Source organism: Arachis ipaensis, chromosome B05, assembly GCF_000816755.2.
Source record: "Arachis ipaensis cultivar K30076 chromosome B05, Araip1.1, whole genome shotgun sequence".
Lineage (NCBI taxonomy): Eukaryota > Viridiplantae > Streptophyta > Magnoliopsida > Fabales > Fabaceae > Arachis > Arachis ipaensis.
In genome coordinates this window covers 116896626-116915764 of record NC_029789.2, presented here as the reverse complement: position 1 = coordinate 116915764, position 19139 = coordinate 116896626, and the positions used below count along the sequence as shown (strand labels likewise).

The window sequence follows — 19139 nt, the reverse complement described above, 5'->3', positions numbered from 1 at the left end:
ATCAGTGTTCAGCTTCTTTCAATTATACAGAAATCAAGTTGTAAAATCTCTTTTGTGGGAAGACATAAAAGCACCTATAATACTTTCCCTGTTGAAAACTTCAACATAACTAATTTACAACATTTGCTCAACTAATCATTTAATATTTGCCTGATATAAGATCAATTACAAATTGTATTGGTTCTATAGTGCATATTGTAAAAAATAGGATAACATAACATTATGTATTAATTTAGAGTGCTATTTTGACAGTTAAGCTTGGTGTTGGAGGCTTTAGCATGGGAGCAGCTACTGCCCTCTACTCTGCAACCTGCTTTACTGTTGGAAAATACGGAAATGGCAGTCCTTACCCAGCCAACTTATGTGCAGCTGTTGGTTTAAGTGGATGGCTTCCATGTGCAAAGTTTAGCATTTTGATTCTACTCAACCCAAGTTTATACGTTATTTGAAAAAAAAAATGTTAATTTTTTGTTCATCTGTAGGACCTTGAGTAACAAGTTACAAGGGGTAGATGAAGCCACAAGACGCGCTCAAACTTTTCCCGTTTTGTTATGTCACGGACAAGGTAATTCACATTTATCTCTATTCCCATGTAAAGTAGTTGAGTAGGTTTGACCCTTTTTTTAATCACAATTTGTTTCCAAATTTATCCCATTTATATATGATGATCATAATTCCTAAAATATCCACAACTTGTGGAAGTTAAGGGTTAAAGGTTGTGTTTGGAAATTATCTTTAGACAGAAATATAGAGGTAGAGACAATAGAGAGAAACTATGTCTCTGCTCAGCTCCATTGTCCCTAGATTTTGGATGGATAAAAAATTAGGCAATATTTATTCCAAGGTAGAGACATTTTGTCTTGCTTTTATAACAGTTGTCTTCTCGAAGGAAGTTTGTGTCTCCTAGTCTATTTGTATTTCATGTCTAGGAGGTGTGTTTTAAAGTGGATGGAAGTTAAATGATGTTGGAAGCATAAAACAGACAAACATCTAAATAAATTTACTTGTTTCAATTTTAAAATTGAAACGAAAATTTAATAGAGAAAATATAAATTAACAGATACTCTAAATCCTATTATTCAACTAATGAAACAAACTTTAATAAAGTGAAAGTTATGAAGAACAACTTGAGGGTGGTAAGAAATCCTACATAGTGGATGTCAGTTTATCACTCCTCATGGGTGCTTAGAATGATTTCATCTTTGACTTATTTTAATTTGAGATAAGATAACCTCGTGTCATACCATGAGGCGGTGTTTGGCAGCCTAAAAGAATTCTAATTCCTTGTGTAAGATCATGGTACCGTTGTAGCTCAACTAAAAGATAAAACAAATAATAGAGTAGTGAATATAAATAGATGGAATAGAAGCACAGGGGCTGAATGATATCATTGAGATATCACTCTTAACTCTGAAAATTTATTAGGGAATGTAGTAAGACATATGCCAAAAAGGGAAGATACAACATACAAGTAGCATTTGAGAGGCTCCAGCTTAATTTCTAAGATGAATCCTGCTAACTGTCCTCCTCTCTTATACACAATCTCATTTCTCCCTCTCCTCTAACAAAATGGGCATACAACATTACCCTGCCAAGCTCGCAAAGTTAGTTGCAATATATTAGTATAAAGAGAGCGTGTTGGGACTTGGGACCTGGGGTGGTGGTGGTCCGGCAGTCTTTGGCAGTGGTGGTTATTCATGTAATATAACTAGAGAATAAAGAACAAAAATGTAAAATTCAAAATTGAAATCAATTCGGTTCTCACTAATGTATAATCCAAACACAATAATTGATTTATAATTTAGCTCATTTTAATTAAATTAAATTCAATTCAATTCCAAAACTTTTTGCTTTCAATAAACATACACGATGTAGATGAACATTTGTACTTGTATTTATTATTTTATAGCTGTTTTAGAATGAAATGTAATATGGGCTTTATAGATGTCCAGAACATGTTAGGGGGAAACTGGGATGGGGTGTTGTGGGGCCCAGCCATAAAGAAATAATTGTAAAAAAATAGTAGTAGAAAATGAAGAATGAGGGGGCATGGGCTCAGAAGGTAAAAGACCTAATTCTCATGTTTGGCATTTTGGTAATTTTTCATCTTCCTAAAGGCTGCTATTCTCTCATCTCTAAGCTCTAGTGTGTCTGTAACTTCAGACTCGGAAACACAATTGAATGGCAAATAGGGGTATTCTAGCAAGTTGTTAAAACCTAGAAAGAAATAGATTGCTCTTAGTAAATTTCGTTTTGCTTTTGTGTAATATTGATGTTCTCATTTCAACTATGCAAATGATCTAACTTGTGATTTTTTTTTTCTTACATTGACATTTATTTCCTTTCAGGCGATGATGTGGTTCCCTATAAATTTGGTGAAAAATCTTCGAAGTGCTTAAGTTCAACTGGGTTTCAGGATGTAACTTTTAAAGATTATAATGGGTAATAAAAATGTGGTTATTTCTATGAAGATATCTTCATGTAAAAATGGTATTCTAAACGGTTAGACAGTTCAATCAAACATATTAAACCATCTAACGGTTCACAACACCATATTCACATGACGTTTTCATAGAAGTAGCCACCAATAAAGAAATTCCGTGTGAAACACTGTCATGGCTTTCACGAATTCCATATATTGTGATCAGTATTAATTTTATTTTGTTCTAATACGACAGGCTTGGACACTACACAATTCCGGAAGAGATGGATGAGGTGTGTTCTTGGCTAACGACGAAATTGGGCCTTGAGGGGAATGCTGCCTAATTCGATTGGGAAGGAAGCAAAATGCAGAATTATTCCCCTCTTAGGTCTATTGTAAGCTCTGATCCAATGACATGAATGATGTAAAAGTCGACTTTGACCTTGTATTGGATGAGTTTCTAGATGTTTGAGTTTATTCTTATTTAAGATTTTCTAATGGAGAAATTTTTATTTAATTCTGTGGAGGAAATTTTTTTTGTTCCTTCATATTATTCATGTACTTTTTATTTTTATTTACGATAAAAATTTATTTTTTTTCCAATTGTTATTTCATGATCGAATCGTTTTTCAATTTTTAAATGAATCAGGTTAGTTCTTCAGTTTTAAACTATGAATCAAGTTACTTCTTCCATTAATTATCAAGCTGTCCATTTAACGGTGTTAACAAAGACTTGATGTACTGTGTTAAATGTCATTGCGCAAGCTGAAATGGTGGAAAAGATGTTTTAATGAATTTGGTCCCTCAATTGGATATAAAGGTTGGGAGACAAATTGTTACATTTGTTTAACAACTAATTTGAAAAATATTGTTAGTAAATTTTAATGCTATGTTGGGATAATTAACAATTAGAAGAATTAAATTTTAGTCTTTTAGTAGAATACAAATTAGATATCTGATTATGGAATGTTAATTTGTTACGAGTTAATTTTTTTTATTGTTAGACTAGCAACAATTTTATCTTTGTAGCTTCATTTTAGTGCAAAGGTCTTTTCCATATATTTTCAAAATAAAGAAACCTTAAACAACTATTTTTGCAATTTATATATCCAAACCAAGCATATCATTTACAGCTTCATAAGCATACTCAACCTTAAAAGTATTGATAGCAATGAGAGGACTATGCAACTTGCAAATAAAGTGATAAAAAAAAAAGAGTGAAATCTTACTCCGATCCCTAGCAATTTCACAAAATCCCTTTCCATCTCTTAACGAAAGCGTAATCTCATCGTGACTTCTATCTATCATTTTCATCAAACATTTTGGCCATTCTGTCAAAGTCTCCATCAATAGGAGGCGGAGACAATCCTAAATGTTAGATAACATTCCCACGTGTAACAAAACGTTCCTATGTGTCATTGGATAATTTGTTTGGGACAAATCAACCCCTGGTATAGTAAGCAACATGCCAACGTTTTGAAGAGGCCAAAATGTTGCGTTTCACACCAACGACATTATATAGGAAGACTCATCCATTCTTCTCCCTTCTTCACATTAATAATTACAGAAAATCCTAAGTCAACACCCTCTTCCATGCCAAAAATTATCTAGCGAGGGACACCGTGACGGAGGGCGAATGGCGACATGATAGTGTAGTGACGGCGAAGAGCTAACGTTATTGTGACATTGTGGTGACGAGATGTTCGAGGAACACGAGGTAGGTTCTTTGCTTTGTTTTCTAGCATTTTTCTGTGTTTGGTTGTGGTCCTGTGAGTGTGGTCCTGCTAGGTGGTCCTCCTTCATAGCTTCATTGCATGCAATTTGGTGTTTGTGACTTGTCTGGTTGTTAGGGCTATAAATATTTTATGTTTTTGGGTTTAGTAAAGAAATCAAGTAATGAAAATAAGTTTTAATTAGCGTTGAGTGATGTATTATGCATTAATTAAAAATTGGTTTTGTTGGACTTTAGTTTAATTTACTATTACGTTTGCTACAGATGGCTTATGAAATTGTGCCTGTGTTTTATCATGGAGGATGGTTTGAAAGAGATAATGATGGTGTGCTCAACTATATGGATAGTAAGGTTCACAGGTTTTTAAGTTGGATATAGACTTTGTGAATTTCAAAGACTTAGTAGAAATGTTTAAGGGCATTACCAAACTTACAAGGAGATATACTGGCTAGACCCCATTGGGGATATTGAGTTTGGGCTCCATATTCTCAAAGGAGACAAAGAAATTAATGAGATGTGTGATAACAAAATAGCTAACATGGAGACTGATGAGCTGTATATCTATTGTGATTATGATGAAAATAATCCTGAGTTGTTAGAGGATGCTACTGATGTAGAAAGAGATGCTGACTCATCTAGTGATGATGGTTATGAGAGTGCGGAAGATAAAGCTTACAAGTCTCGTCCACCTAGGTTTGAATCTGATAATAGTAGTAATAGCCATGAGATTTTGACTCCAAAGAAGAAGAGATTAACAACAAAGAAGAAAGATTTGACTTCAAAAAAGACGAATGTCACTGCAAATAAGAGAAATGTCACTCCAAAAAAGAAGAATGTTAAGACAAAAGAGGCTGGGGGTCACTTTCCTAGTACTCAGAAGAAGAAGGCAACAAAGAGATATGTGGGCAAGACTAAATAATATATTTTAGCTCAACCAGATATTATGGATGGACAAAATGTTAGGTCTACAACAACAGCAAGCCCAAATGTTATGGAATGCGAATATTGTGGATTATCGAAGCGAGCCCATTCTGTGTGAAGACCTAAGGTGTTATCTTACGAGAAAGATGGCCTTCCATAAGAAGTTGATGAAATATACTGGAAAGTTAGCTCCAATTCAACAACAGGGGCTAGATGAGATTATTAAACCAGAAAGTAACAAATGGAATGTTGAATGGACAGGTGATGATGATAGAGTCATATTTGAGGTTCAAAGGAGGAATCACAAAGTTGGTGTCAACCTTAGGGAGAAAACATGCACTTGTAATGCATTACAACTAATAAGTATGAAATTAAGATTTTGTAATTAAAATTCATTATACATAGATTGAAATTGTAGTTTACTAAATTATTGATTTTATTTATGCACATACCATGATTGCTTAGGTTTGCCATGCAAGCATGCTGTAGCTACTATTTCTAGACTTCACAAGCTAAATCTTAAACCAAAAGACTTTGTTCATGAGTAGATTACTATGAATGCCATTTGGAAAACTTATGAGATCACTATCAAGCTGGTGCGAGAATTGAGAACTCGCACAGCTTAACCGGCAAGTGCACCGGGTCATTCAAGTAATACCTCAGGCGAGTGAAGGTCGACCCCATGAGGATTATCGGACTGAGCAAGCAATGGTTGTTAGGTTGGACTTAGTCAGGAAAATCAAAAGAGGGTTTAGTGAATCATTTCACATAAAACAGTAAATAAGCAAACAAAGAAAAGCAAATAAAAGTTTGGAGTGAAAATAGTATGAGAAAACAATTAAGACTTCGGAGATGTTTATCTTTCCGAATTAAAATTTCTTATCAACTATTTTAACAATGCATGATTCATTCTATGACAAACTTTAAATGTCTAAACCTTAATCTCTTAGTGATTTAGCCTCCTCTAACCTTCAATAACCGCCACTCTCGTGGTCACTCAATTCTTGTTAGAGGGTGAAGTTCAGAAAACTAATTTAGCGCCACGAAAACACTAATTATCCAAGACTAACAGGATTATATATCACATATCCAAATGAGTTCATGCAATTATTGATTTAAGAGGAATTTATTTTCAAGCTGTAGTTCAAGTGAGATAACTCTCTCGAGAATCACAAGAACTCATGTAGAAAAGGGTCATACTCTTGTTTCACCAAGTTCATAAGATTAAAAACGAAAACAATCCTTAGAATTGAATCAAACATTAATTAAAATAGAAGAATAATAGTTCTAATTCATAAAAATAAACAGAGCTCCTAACCTTAATCAAGAGGCTTAGTTGCTCATGACCTACAGAGAAACTAGGGTTCTAAAAACGTGCAGAAGGAAGAAGATCCCAAAATACAAGTGATCTTTTCCTTTAAATACTAACCTAATTTGAAATGGAAATAAAATAATAAATTCCAAACCTAAAAGATATTGTTTGTAATTAAAAAATACAAAAAGAAAATAAAATATAACTAATGAGTGCTAAATCCACTTGGAGGCCCAAATGAGTGTGATTTGGACTGGCTGCTGGCGTTTAATGCTAGTTTGGATGTTAAACGCCCTAAGGGGAGTGAAAATTTCTGGTTTTGGATCCTCTACTAGTGCTAAACGCCAGGTTGAGCGTTTAGCACCCTGAGGGGAGAAGTTATGGCGCTGGTTCTGTCCTTCTTGGGCGCTAAATGCCAGGCTCGACATTTAGCGTTAGATTTTGTAGTGATTTCAGAAGAAAAGTATATACTATTATATATCGTTGGAAAGCTCTAGAAGTTGTCTTTTCAACATCATTAGATTCGTAGTAATTAGACCTCTGTAGCTCAAGGTATACTCGTTGGAGTGCAAGGCGGTCAAGGTTGACAACATCTACTTTCTTCCTTTGCTTTTGCACAAAATTCTGCCAAATTCGCTTGAATTTCACCTGAAATTATAAAAACACCAAAACAACTCAAATTAGCATCCAAAGAGGATTTTTGCACTGAAATATAATAAAACTTAAAAAACAACTAGAAAATGAGGGGGAAAAGGGTATAAGATACTCATGCATCACAACACCAAACTTAAACTGTTGCTTGTCCTCAAGCAACCAAAACAATATAGGACCAAGAAGAGGAAATGCCTGAGACTTGAGTTATCATTTAAGTTCAGGTCTAGTTACTGAATGGGGCTAATGACACTCTAATTCTGAATAGGTTTGGCATCTCACTATCCTTTGAAGCTCAGAAATATTAGTATCCTTCAGAACTAGAACTCAGATGATATTATAGATTCTCTTCTTTAGACTCTAATTGATTCTTGAACACATATTTTTCTTTTCTTTTCTTTGGTGCTTTGCACTTTGAGCCTAGCCGTGACTCTAAGTATTTTGTCTTCAATGTTAACTTGATAAAAAAACACCACAAGCACTTAATTGGGGAACTTCTTGAGTTCTAATTTTTCTTTTTATTTCTCCCAGACAGTGGTACTCAAAGTCTTAGGCATACTTTGTAACAGTAATTGGTTACGACTTTAAGTGTTCAGTCTCAAGGGTTGCTTGACACTTTCATACCACAAGCATATGGTTAGGAAAAACCACTCTTTTGAGCTTTAGATCAGTTTTGACCCTCCTAACTATTGATGCTCAAAACCTTGGACCCTTTTCTTTTGATTTTCCTTTTTAGTACTTTTTGCTATTTGTTTTGCTTCAAGAATCAATATTTTTCTTATTTCAGAGACTCTATAATACTTCTCTAAGTTCCTGTTCCTCAAGAACCAAATATTCTTAACTCCAAAATCAAATATGCACAGTTAATTTATACATTCAGAAATAGAGATAGTGCCACCACATCAAAGTAACTAGAACACGCAATATATAACTCAAAATCTCATTCATTTTACTACTTCTTTTTCTTTTGATTTTTGTTTAAGCTCAATGCACAATACATGAGACATTCTTTTAAAATAAACATAAAATACTAAAATAAATAACTAAACTAGAAAGCAAGGAAATCTTACTAGTGATCATGCAAAAGCTAAAATAGAAAACAGGAAATAAGCTAAAAATACTGGAAAAACAGAAGATAAGGTAAGGCAAGGGATAATGAAACTCAACCACCTCCGTCATGGTGGCTGCTGCTCCCTCCTCAGGCTGTGCACTTCCATAAAAATGATTCACCTCCCTTCGGTGCCATTGATGATAAAATAAACCGAGAGCTTGCTCTGCAACACTAAACTTAAATGTTTGCTTGTCCCCAAGCAAAGAAAACTGAAAACAGGAAGGGACATGAAGAGCACATGGATGAGTAAAATTAATACAAAAGAAGATAAGAGTGATAGAAGGAGAAAAAAATTAAAATTTAAAAATCTTTTTTTTTCCTGGCATTTAATGCCAGGAATGGGTGTTAAACGCCCTAGGGGGAGCAAAAAGTAGTTCTGGAACGCCCCCTTTTGGGCGTTAAACGCCCAAGCCAAAGCTCCCTCTCTTGGCGCTAAACACCCTCCCTAGCGTTTAGTGCCCACAACTATTTTTCTTCAGGGCGTTCTGTTCTTCACTCTGAGTCCTTTTGTCCCTGTTCTAAGCACTGTGCATGAACACAAACTAGATTAAACCTAGAAAAACTATGAAAATCAATGAAAAATAAAATGACTAAAATAAAACTGAAGTAAAACTGAAATAAACTAAGGGATACTCCTGGTTGGGTTGCCTCCCAACAAGCGCTTTTTTATCGTCACTAGCTTGACGGTCAGCTCCTTTAAGGAGGAAGATAGTCATAGAGGCTTAAATCCTCACCATTCACTGTGAGCTTCTTTCCTGTGCTCTCATGGATCAGCTTAATATGCTCAAAGAATAGGATCTTGTTCACAGTATGAGGTAGGACTGGACTTCTAGCAAACACCATTTTCATCCCAGGTGAGAAGTATTCGGTGGGAATCTTCTTGTTCCTCTAGCCCTTAGGTACCTTTTTCTTGGGTTCTCCTCCCTCCTTGGTGGGTGGTGAATGCCGAACATCAAACTTAGGGTTAATGTCTGGAGGAACTGTATGAGTTTCTACCAAGGGAGGAAGCTTCAGCATTGCACTCTGCATGCAAGTACCTCCTTTGTCAGGGGGTGGTGGAGGTTTAAAAACCTTAAAAACCATCCAATCCTCATGTAACCTTAGCACCAATTTGCCTCTGTCAACATCAATAAGGGCTCTTCTAGTGGCTAAGAATGGCCTTCATAGGATGATGGAGTCATCTGTTTCTTCTCCCATGTCAAGTATAACAAAATCTACCGGGAGGAAGAGATCTCCAACCTTGACTAGTACGTTCTCCACTAGCCCATATGCCTGCTTCTGAGACTTGTCAACCATCTCTAGTGCTATTCTTGTAGGTTACACCTTTTGGATCCCCAACTTCTTCATTACAGAGAGTGGCATCAGATTTATGCTTGAACCAAGGTCACACAGTACTTTTTCAAAAGTTATATTCCCAATGGTACAGGGAATCAAGAAGCTTCCAGGGTCTGGCATCTTCTTAGGTAGCTTCCTTTGAATCAGTGCATTGCACTCCTTGGTCAAGATCACAGTTTCATCTCCCTTCAAGGCCTTCTTCTCAGAGAGTAGGCTTTTTATAAAGGCCATATAGGGAGGCATCTTCTCCAATACCTCAACGAAAGGAATATTGATGTGCAACTTTTTGAAGATTTCCAAGAACTAAATGAATTGCTCATCCTTGGTCTCCTCTTGTAGTTTCTGATGGTGTGGTACTTCAGGCTCTTGTACCACCAATAGGGAGTGTAATAGTATGCTCCTAGCCTTTTCTTGAGCCTTTTCTTCCTCCAGTTCCTTAGCAACTTGTACTTCCTCCTTTGGCACAAATTCAGTATCCACTGTGATGGCCTTGCACTCTTTTTTTGGGATAGGCACTGTGTCACTGGAAGAGTGAGGGGTCTCTGAAGTCTCAGAGGGTATGGTAGTTTGGCTTTGTACTCGAGGGCCTTGGGTAATGCAGGATGTGTATAAAGAGTGACCAGAAAGGGGTTATCAGGGTGCCTTGAGGGGGCGTTCTTTGAGTCTTCTTGGGCATTCAGTGCCCTCCCTGGCTCCCTTGATGGGCGTTCAGCACCCTCTCTGGTACTCTTTGTCTCTGTAATTTTCTACTCCGGTGTCTCTTTTTCAACTTGCTTCTCAGTAATTTGTGCCTTTGCACTTGCCACTTGATCACTTATCAAGGTGATGGTCTTGCACTCTTCTCTGGAATTTGGAACCATGTCACTGGGTCTCTAGGGTTTTTGCTTGTGCATCTAATACAATTTCACCTTTAAATCTCGGATTGAACCTCTGGTTTTCTGCATAAAGCTATGTTGGCTATTAGAGAAGTTTGCAATCATGGATGCTAAGTCAGGGCCATTCTGGGGCTGAGAAGAAAAGTTGTTAACTAGATTCTGATTAAAACCACTCTGAGAGTTGTTGGCATAATTCAGTTGTTATCTCTGAGGTTGCTCTTTCCACCCAAAACTTGAGTGATTCCTCCACCCTTGATTAAAATTCTGAGAATAAGGAATATCATAGGGGATGTAATTGACCTATTCAGGTATGTACTGACCACTATTGTGAGTTTCACCTTGAGGGGGAGGGGCATCATTCATACCATAAGGAACAGTGCTCTGAATTTTGGCAACTGAGCTCTGAATGCTATTCAATTGTTGAGTGAGAAGGCTTATCTGTTGAACTAAGAGTTTGTTCTGAGCAAGAATTGTATCTGTAGCGTCCACTTCCATAACCCCTTTTCTTACTGAAGTCCTCTCAGATGAATATGAGTACTGGTTATTAGCAACCATCTCAATGAGCTCATCGGCCTTTTCAGGTGTCTTCTTCATGTGCAAGGAACCACCTGAAGAGTTGTCCAGTGACATCTTGGCCATCTCAGAGAGCCCTTCATAGTAGATATCTAGCTTGACCCAATCTGAGAATATATCAGGGGGCATTTCCTGAGCATCAGCTTGTACCTCTCCCAAGCATCATAGAGGGATTCACTTTCTCCCTGCTTAAAAGTCTGGATGTCTGTCCTTAGCTTAGTCAATCTTCGTGGGGAAAAAACTTGTTCAGGAACTTGTTGACTACTTTATCCCAGGTGTTCAAGGGCTGGGAGTCCAACCACTGCTTTGCTCTATCCCTCACAGGAAATGGAAAGAGCATTAGCTTATAAACCTCAGGGTCCACTCCATTTTTCTTCACAGTGTTACAGATCCACAGAAAATAGGAGATGAACATATTCGGATCTTCATGCGGAAGTCCATGAAATTGGCATTTCTGTTGCACTAGGATGATCAGCTATGGGTTGAGCTGAAAATCGTTTGCTCCAGTAGGAGGCACACTGATGCTCCTTCCATAGAAATAAAGAGTGGGGGTTGTGTAAGAGCCCATGGTTCTTCTAAGTTGTGCATTCCCATTCGGTTTCATAATGAACTCTCCCTATTCCTATACACAAAAATAGAAAACCAAAAAAAGTAGAAGTCTCTATGTTAGAGTATTGAGGGCTCCCAGTGAGATATCTAAAAGAAATAAGAAATAAATTAAATTAAAGCAAGTAATTAATTAACTAAAATTTCGAAAATAAGAATAAGAAAATAACCTAAAAATTGTCCAAAGCTAAAAAGAGAAGAACACTAAAAAAATTCAAAATTAAAAAAGATAGGAAAAACAATAAAGGGACACCAAATTTAAAATAAAAAATTAAGAAAAAATAAATAAAACAAAATTCAAAAATAAAGAGAAAATAAATAAAATCAAAAATCAAAAATTGAAAGAAGAAGTAAATAAACAAAACTAATAAAAATACCTAATAAAAGCAACTAGACAACTAGTAGTTGTCAATCACAAACAATCCCTTACAACTGTGCCAAAAACTTGGTGCGCGAATTGAGAACTCGCACAGCTTAACCGACAAGTGAACCGGGTCATCTAAGTAATACATCAGGTGACTAAGGGTTGATCCCACGAGGATTGTCAGACTGAGCAAGTAATGGTTGTCAGTTTGGACTTAATCAAGCAAATCAGAAAGGGGTTTGGTGAATCAGTTCACATAAAACAGTAAATAAGCAAATAAAGAAAAGTAAATAAAATTTTGGTGTGAAAACAGTATGAGAAAACAATTAAGGCTTCGGAGATGTTTATCTTTCCGAATGAAAATTTCTTATCAACTATTTTAACAATGCATGATTCATTCTATGGAAAACTTAAAATATCTAAACCCTAATCTCTTAGTGATTTAGCCTCTTCTAACCTTCAATAACTGCCACTCTCGTGGTCACTCAATTCTTGTTAGAGGATGAAGTTTAGAAAACTAATTTAGCGCCACGAAAACTCTAATTATCCAAGAATAATAGGATTATATGTCACATATCCAAATTAGTTCATGCAATTATTGATTTAAGAGGAATTTGTTTTCAAGCTGTAGTTCAAGCGAGATAACTCTCTCGAGAATCACAATAACTCATGTAGAAAAGGGTCATACTCTCGTTCCACCAAGTTCATAAGATTAAGAACGAAAACAATCATTAGAATTGAATCAAACATTAATTAAAATAGAAGAATAATAGTTCTAATCAATAAAAATAAACAGAGCTCCTAACCTTAACCAGGAGGTTTAGTTGCTCATGACCTACAGAGAAACTAGGGTTCTAAAAACGTGCAGAAGGAAGAAGATCCCAAAATACAAGTGATCTTTTCTTTTAAATACTAACCTAATTTGAAATAGAAATAAAATAATAAAGTCTAAACCTAAAAGATATTGTTTGTTATTAAAAAATACAAAAAGAAAATAAAATATAACTAATGAGTGCTAAATTCACTTGGAGGTCCAAATGAGTGTGATTCAGATTGACTGTTGGCGTTTAACCCCAGTTTGGACATTAAACGCCCTAAGTGGAGTGCACGTTCTTGGTTCTGGCTCCCCTGCTGGCGCTAAATGCCAGGTTGGGCGTTTAACGCCTTGGGGGGAGAAGTTCTGGCGCTGGTTCTGTCTTTCTTGGGCGTTAAATGCTAGGCTCGACGTTTAGCGCTAGATTTGGCAGTGATTTCAGTAGAAAAGTATATACTATTATATATCGTTGGAAAGCTCTGGAAGTTTTCTTTCTAACGGCATTAAAATTGCATCAATTAAGCCTCTGTAGCTCGAGTTATTCTCATTGGAATGCAAGGAGGTCAGGGTTGACAGCATCTACTTTCTTCCTTTGCTTTTGCACAAAACTCTGCCAACTTCGCCCGAATTTCACCTGAAATTATAAAAATACCAAAACAACTTAAAGTAGCATCCAAAGAGGATTTTTGCACTAAAATATAATAAAACTTAATAAAATATAATAAAAAACAACTAAAAAATGAGTGAAAAAAAGGGTATAAGATGCTCAAGCATCACAAACCAGTGACTAGTGAGAAATACTGGCAAGAGACATCGTTAGCTGACTATAAGCCACAAGCACCATTTATCAAGAGACCTCCTAGATGTCCAATACTAAGAAGAAAAGTGGACAAAGTATCTAAAAGTCAGTTAGCTTAAAACAATGGCACAAAAGTGAAGAAGTCATTCCCTGTTACATGCAATAAGTGTGGAAAAAATGTCACTATTACAAAACATGCAAAGAAGCTACAAGTGATCTCAGTTGGCAACAAAAGAGGAAAAATCAAAGAACTACTGAAGTTATTGGTAATCCATCAAGACAGCAGTAACCAGTCCAGCCAACTGAGCAGCAGGTACCATGTAGTGTTAGTAATTTATAGTGTTAGTAGTTTTAAGTGTATTTGTATGAAATTGACAGGGGTTTAAGAGTCCCTTATCAAAATCTTTAGGGGTTTAGTTGTCTGAACAAAAAATCGATAAGAATTTAATTGTCTTTATTTAATCTGTTTGCAACATCCGGATGTGCCTCCAGCAGGCAATGCTTCAGGGCCACATAGAGTTGATTCAGATGTAATAAATGGTGCACCACTAGAGAGTGAAGCAATTAATCCTATTATAAGTGCTACTTATATATAATTTGCATTTGGAACTTTACAAATATATTGTTCTTAAGCTTGGTTGTGCATATAGTCTAAGGCTAAGAAGCAGAAAAAAAAATAATAACAAAAAATTACAAAACTACTAAGGCTAAGCAGTAGCTCTAATTTCATCAGTCTCTCTTCTATCTCTGACAATTTACTTTGCACCTCAGATTCTTGCTCTCCCATGTCAACACCCTTCAATTTGAAATCAATATTTGCTGCAATCATCTCATCAAACCATTTGAAGTACTTACACTGCTGTTGTGGAGTCTATAAATAACAAAAAAAAAATTAATCTTCTAACATAACACAAGTAACAAAAATTAGATTCAGAACAATGGTTACTTACCTTAAAGTAGCAGCACCCCAAAAACAACCTACTAGAGTTTAATTTAGTTCTAGATTCAAACAAGATTGCATAACGTCCACAATTGCAATGTGGGTATTAGAACTTCTTCTTCCTCTTCGTTTCGATGGTGTCCACGTTAATTTCTCCACAATGCATTAACCTTTTGATAGTCCTCCATGAACGTCGATTCGAAGATGACGATAGCTCTGTGCAGGCCATTCTTCCTTGTTAGGGTTTCAAATTTGCCATAAAAATGAAGACAATAAAGAGAGTTTAGTGATTTTAACCTCTTTTATAACAACAAAACGCAAGCGTTTTGCTGACGATGCAGGGGGCTATCTATCCCAAATAAATTGCGACTGACACGTAGGAACGTTACGTGATACATAGAAATGTCGTCGCTTCTTATTGTCGGAGAGTTGCATACAAGGGCCAGAATGTCCGACGAAAGTGACGGATAGAGATCGCAATGGGATTATGCTTTTTTAAGAAGTAGGAAGGAGTTTTGTGAAATTTCAGGAGTCGGAGTGAGATTTTACTTAAAAAATAAAATACCAAAAAACCTCAAACCCCGCAAATGTGTTAGTTTTTCCAGAACAATGAATCAACGATCAACTTGCTTTTTTCTTGGGATTTCCAATTTTTAATTAGGACAGATTTCATAAAATTAATCATCTTTGCAGTAATTCTGGCATTAGTCTCTTAAATGTCCTAGTTGAAAGTTAAAACAGCACTTGGGAGTGGTCTCGGGGAAGGGATAGAGGGAGGGAGGGTTTAAGCCTCTATGATAGAGCAATGGAACCAACCAAATTAAACTGATTCAAATCAATTGATTCTTAAAATGCAAATGAATGAAAGTATTAACTTTATTGCAATAAAACTCTAAATAATTAAATTAAATTAAAAGTGAATTATAGGGTACAGAGCAAAAGTCATACAGATTTAAAGATTTGTTTACCTAAACCACACTTTTTAAAGCCACACTTTTTCACTTAAAACCGTAGCTTTTCACAAAGAAAAGCGTCACCTAATGGAAAAAAGTAAATTAGAAGATTTAAGAGAAGAAATAATTAAGTTATCAAAATTAATAGATCAAAAATTAATGATTTTAACTAATGTTAACTGTAATGACACCGAATTCTTAAAATCAATACAAAATGATTTTTCTCAAAATCTTTATTTTACTATAAGTTTTATTGAAGGACTTCAAAAACCTGAAAAAACTTGTCTTTCACACGGAATTTCTAAAAAATGTTACCATGGAAATGATTCCCCACATCTTTATCATACTTTTAACCCACAATTAAATTCTATAGTAGATATGCTTGAAGAAATATTAGTATCCATAAAATTTCAAAGAAATAAGGAAAAAGAGAATCCCAAAGAAGAAAAATTTCAAAATATAATCAACATAATAGATTTAAAAGTAAAACCACCACTAAAATTATGAATATTGAAGAAAAATTAGAAGAAGTTACAATGCTTTTTAAACAATTAAAAATGGCTCAAGAAAATAATATTATGGAACAGGGATTTCAAATAGAAGAAGAATTAGTAAATTCTGAAAATATAGAAAATGAAGAACACATCCTAGATTATTCAAGTGACGAAGAACCAGCAATTCCAATACAAGTAAAAAATGAAGCTGGAACATCTAAGGATAATCAATCTCAATTTAAATGGGAAACATGTTTTGATAATTATGCTTTTAAAAAAGGGTTTATAAATAAAGATTCAAAATATACAAAGATACCATCAAAATACGTTCCTAAAATCCAGGAAATGGAAGGAGAAAGAATGCTCGATTTAGACTGTAAAAAGAATGAAAAAGAAATTTTCGAAAATTGGTTGAATTCCTTCTTATTAGAAGCCTTTACTAATCCAAAACTTAGTGAATTGTCTGGAAGAGACATTTGGAATTACATAGGGTTTCATACTAAAGGAACTATAAGAGATTATATGACATCAATAGAAAACCAAATAATAGAAGAATTAGCAACAAAAACAACAGCTTATGATAAGATATTATATAATGATGATTCTATATAAAGAATTTTTTGGAAAAAATATTATAGATCATAGACAAGAAGTCTATAATAAAGAATATCAAGAAGCAAAAAACCATTTAGCTAATATTTAGATATATGATTTATGTAATGTGGAGTCTTATATATGTGAATATAGAATACATTATTACAAATTAAAAGAAGAAGATAAAAATCATTATCTTAGTATGTATATAACAAAACTTCCATATCCTGCTAACGAATTTATTATGGGAAGATTTATAAGAGAAATAAATAGAGGGACAATTGAAAATAATTTTGGTGGAGCAACCTCTGCAATAAGAGAGGAAATAAAAGAACGTTGTATGCAAGAAGCAACTCAAAAAAGATTTGCAAATATAATTAGAATTTGTTGTCAGGATAATGAAGAGATACCTCAAAAATATGGTTTTAATAAAAATTTTCAAAGAAAAAGAAAATATCAATTTAGAAAAAGAAAATACTATCCAAACTGGAGAAAAAAGAGGTATTTTAGGAAGAGAAATAACAATAAAAATAAAAGACAAAAAAATGACTATTGCCCAAATAAAAAAGAAAATTGTAAGTGTTGGTATTGCCAAGAAGAAGGACACTATGCAAATGAATGTCCAAAAAAGAAGGATAAAAAGGATCTTACCAAACAAATAGAAATTGCTAAGTCTTGTTTCATGGAACCATTAGAAGAATCTGATGATAACCTAAACTATATTTTTGAATATGTCTCAGAAACAGACTCAGAGACTGAGTAATAATGCCACATTTATTACTATAAAAATATCAGAAAAGTTTATAAATGCTTTCATAGATACTGGAGCAACACAATGCTTTGCTAGTACAAATATAAAACTTGATTGGAAAAAATTAAAGAAACCATTAAGAGTTAGAATAGCTGACAAATCAATACATAAAATTGACCAAAAAGCAGAGATGGTTGAAATTTTTATTCAAAATTATAGGTTCATTGTTCCATCTATATATATGTTAGATTCTGGAATGGATTTTATCATAGGAAATAACTTTTTAAAGCTATATCATCCATTCATTCAAGAATTAACATATATAGTTTTAAAAGCTCCACACGATTCTTCAATAAATCAAAAATCAAAACGTATAAAAATACCGACTACTACTATAGATAAGATCTTAAAATTTAAAATATTTTCTATATTAGAGGTATGTTATTTAAATTTATACTTTCAGATAAATATTCCAAAAATAATCTTGAAATAAAGATAGAAGAACTCTTGGATGAAATTTGTGCTGAAAATCCTTTAGATATTAAAAATACAAATAACGAATTAGTAAGCATTAAATTAAAAGATCCTAAAAAAGAGATAAATGTTCCAAATAAAATTCCTTATTCCACAAGAGATAGAGGAGAGTTCTCATTAGAATGTAAAGATCTTTTGGAAAAAGGAATTATAAGATTAAGTAAAAGTCCTCATGCGGCTCCAGCCTTTTATGTCGAAAACAATAATAAAATTAAAAGGGGAAAACGAAGAATGGTTATTAACTATAAGAAGATGAATAAAGCAACTATTGGTGATGCTCATAAACTTCCAAGAAAAGATTCTATTTTAGAAAAAATCAAAGGAGCAACTTGGTTTTTATCTCTTGATGCAAAATCAGGATATTGGCAACTTCGTTTAGACGAAGAAACAAAGAAATTAACTGCTTTTACTTGCCCAACAAAAGAATCAACAAGTGTGTTGCTCTATGAATGGAATGTATTACCATTCGGATTAAAACAAGCCCCAAGTATTTACCAAAGATTTATGGAAAAAAATCTAAAAGAGCTAAATGAATTTGTTTTAGTATACACTGATGATATACTAATTTTTACAAAACAGGATAAAGAAGATCATCTTCAAAAATTATTAATAGTTTTAGAGAGATGTAAAGAAAAAGGTTTAGTTCTTAGCAAAAAGAAAGCAAGAATAGCAAAACAAGAAATAGAGTTTCTTGGATTAATTCTATCCACTCAAGGAAAGCTAAAACTTCAACCAAGTGTTCTAGAAAAGGTAAATTTATTTCCTAATAAAATAGAAGATAGAAAACAATTACAAAGATTTTTAGGGTGTATAAATTATATTTCTGATCAAGGATTTTTAAAAAATATAATAGAATACACTAAAAGCTTATTTCCAAAAATAAGTACTAAAAAAGAATGGAAATGGGATGAAAAAGATAGTATGCAAATTCAAAGAATTAAAGAATTATGTGAAAAACTTCCAGAACTTTATATTCCAGAAGAAAATGACTACTTAATAGTAGAAACAGATGCTTCAGACATAACCTGGTCAGGATGTCTAAAAGCTAAGAAAGCTATAAAAAGTTTGGAACAAGAAAAAGAATCACTAGATTCTAAATATTTCCCAAAGGAATTACTTTGCAGGTATATTTCAGGGACTTTTACTCCAACAGATTAGAGATATACCACTCATGAAAAGGAAACTCTAGCAGTAATTAAATCTCTTAAGAAATGGAAAATTGATTTACTACCCAGAGAATTTACATTAAGGACAGATTCAAGTTACCTAACAGGTTTCATACGATATAATTTAAAAGTTAATTATAATCATGAACGATTGGTAAGATGGCAATTATTTTTGTTACAATATCCAATAAA

The 19139-nt window shown here is 34.2% G+C and overlaps 1 protein-coding gene across 1 annotated transcript in view; it reads left to right on the top strand.

Moving 5' to 3' along the window:
* The window catches only part of LOC107643881 (acyl-protein thioesterase 2), an 8967-nt gene extending 5988 nt beyond the window's left edge, over positions 1-2979 (top strand). The window contains exons 7-10 of the mRNA XM_016347629.2: positions 253-403; positions 483-565; positions 2349-2442; positions 2679-2979. Of these exons, the coding sequence (XP_016203115.1) occupies positions 253-403; positions 483-565; positions 2349-2442; positions 2679-2766 (416 nt within the window). The 3' untranslated portion in view covers positions 2767-2979. The remainder of the gene's footprint in view (positions 1-252; positions 404-482; positions 566-2348; positions 2443-2678) is intronic.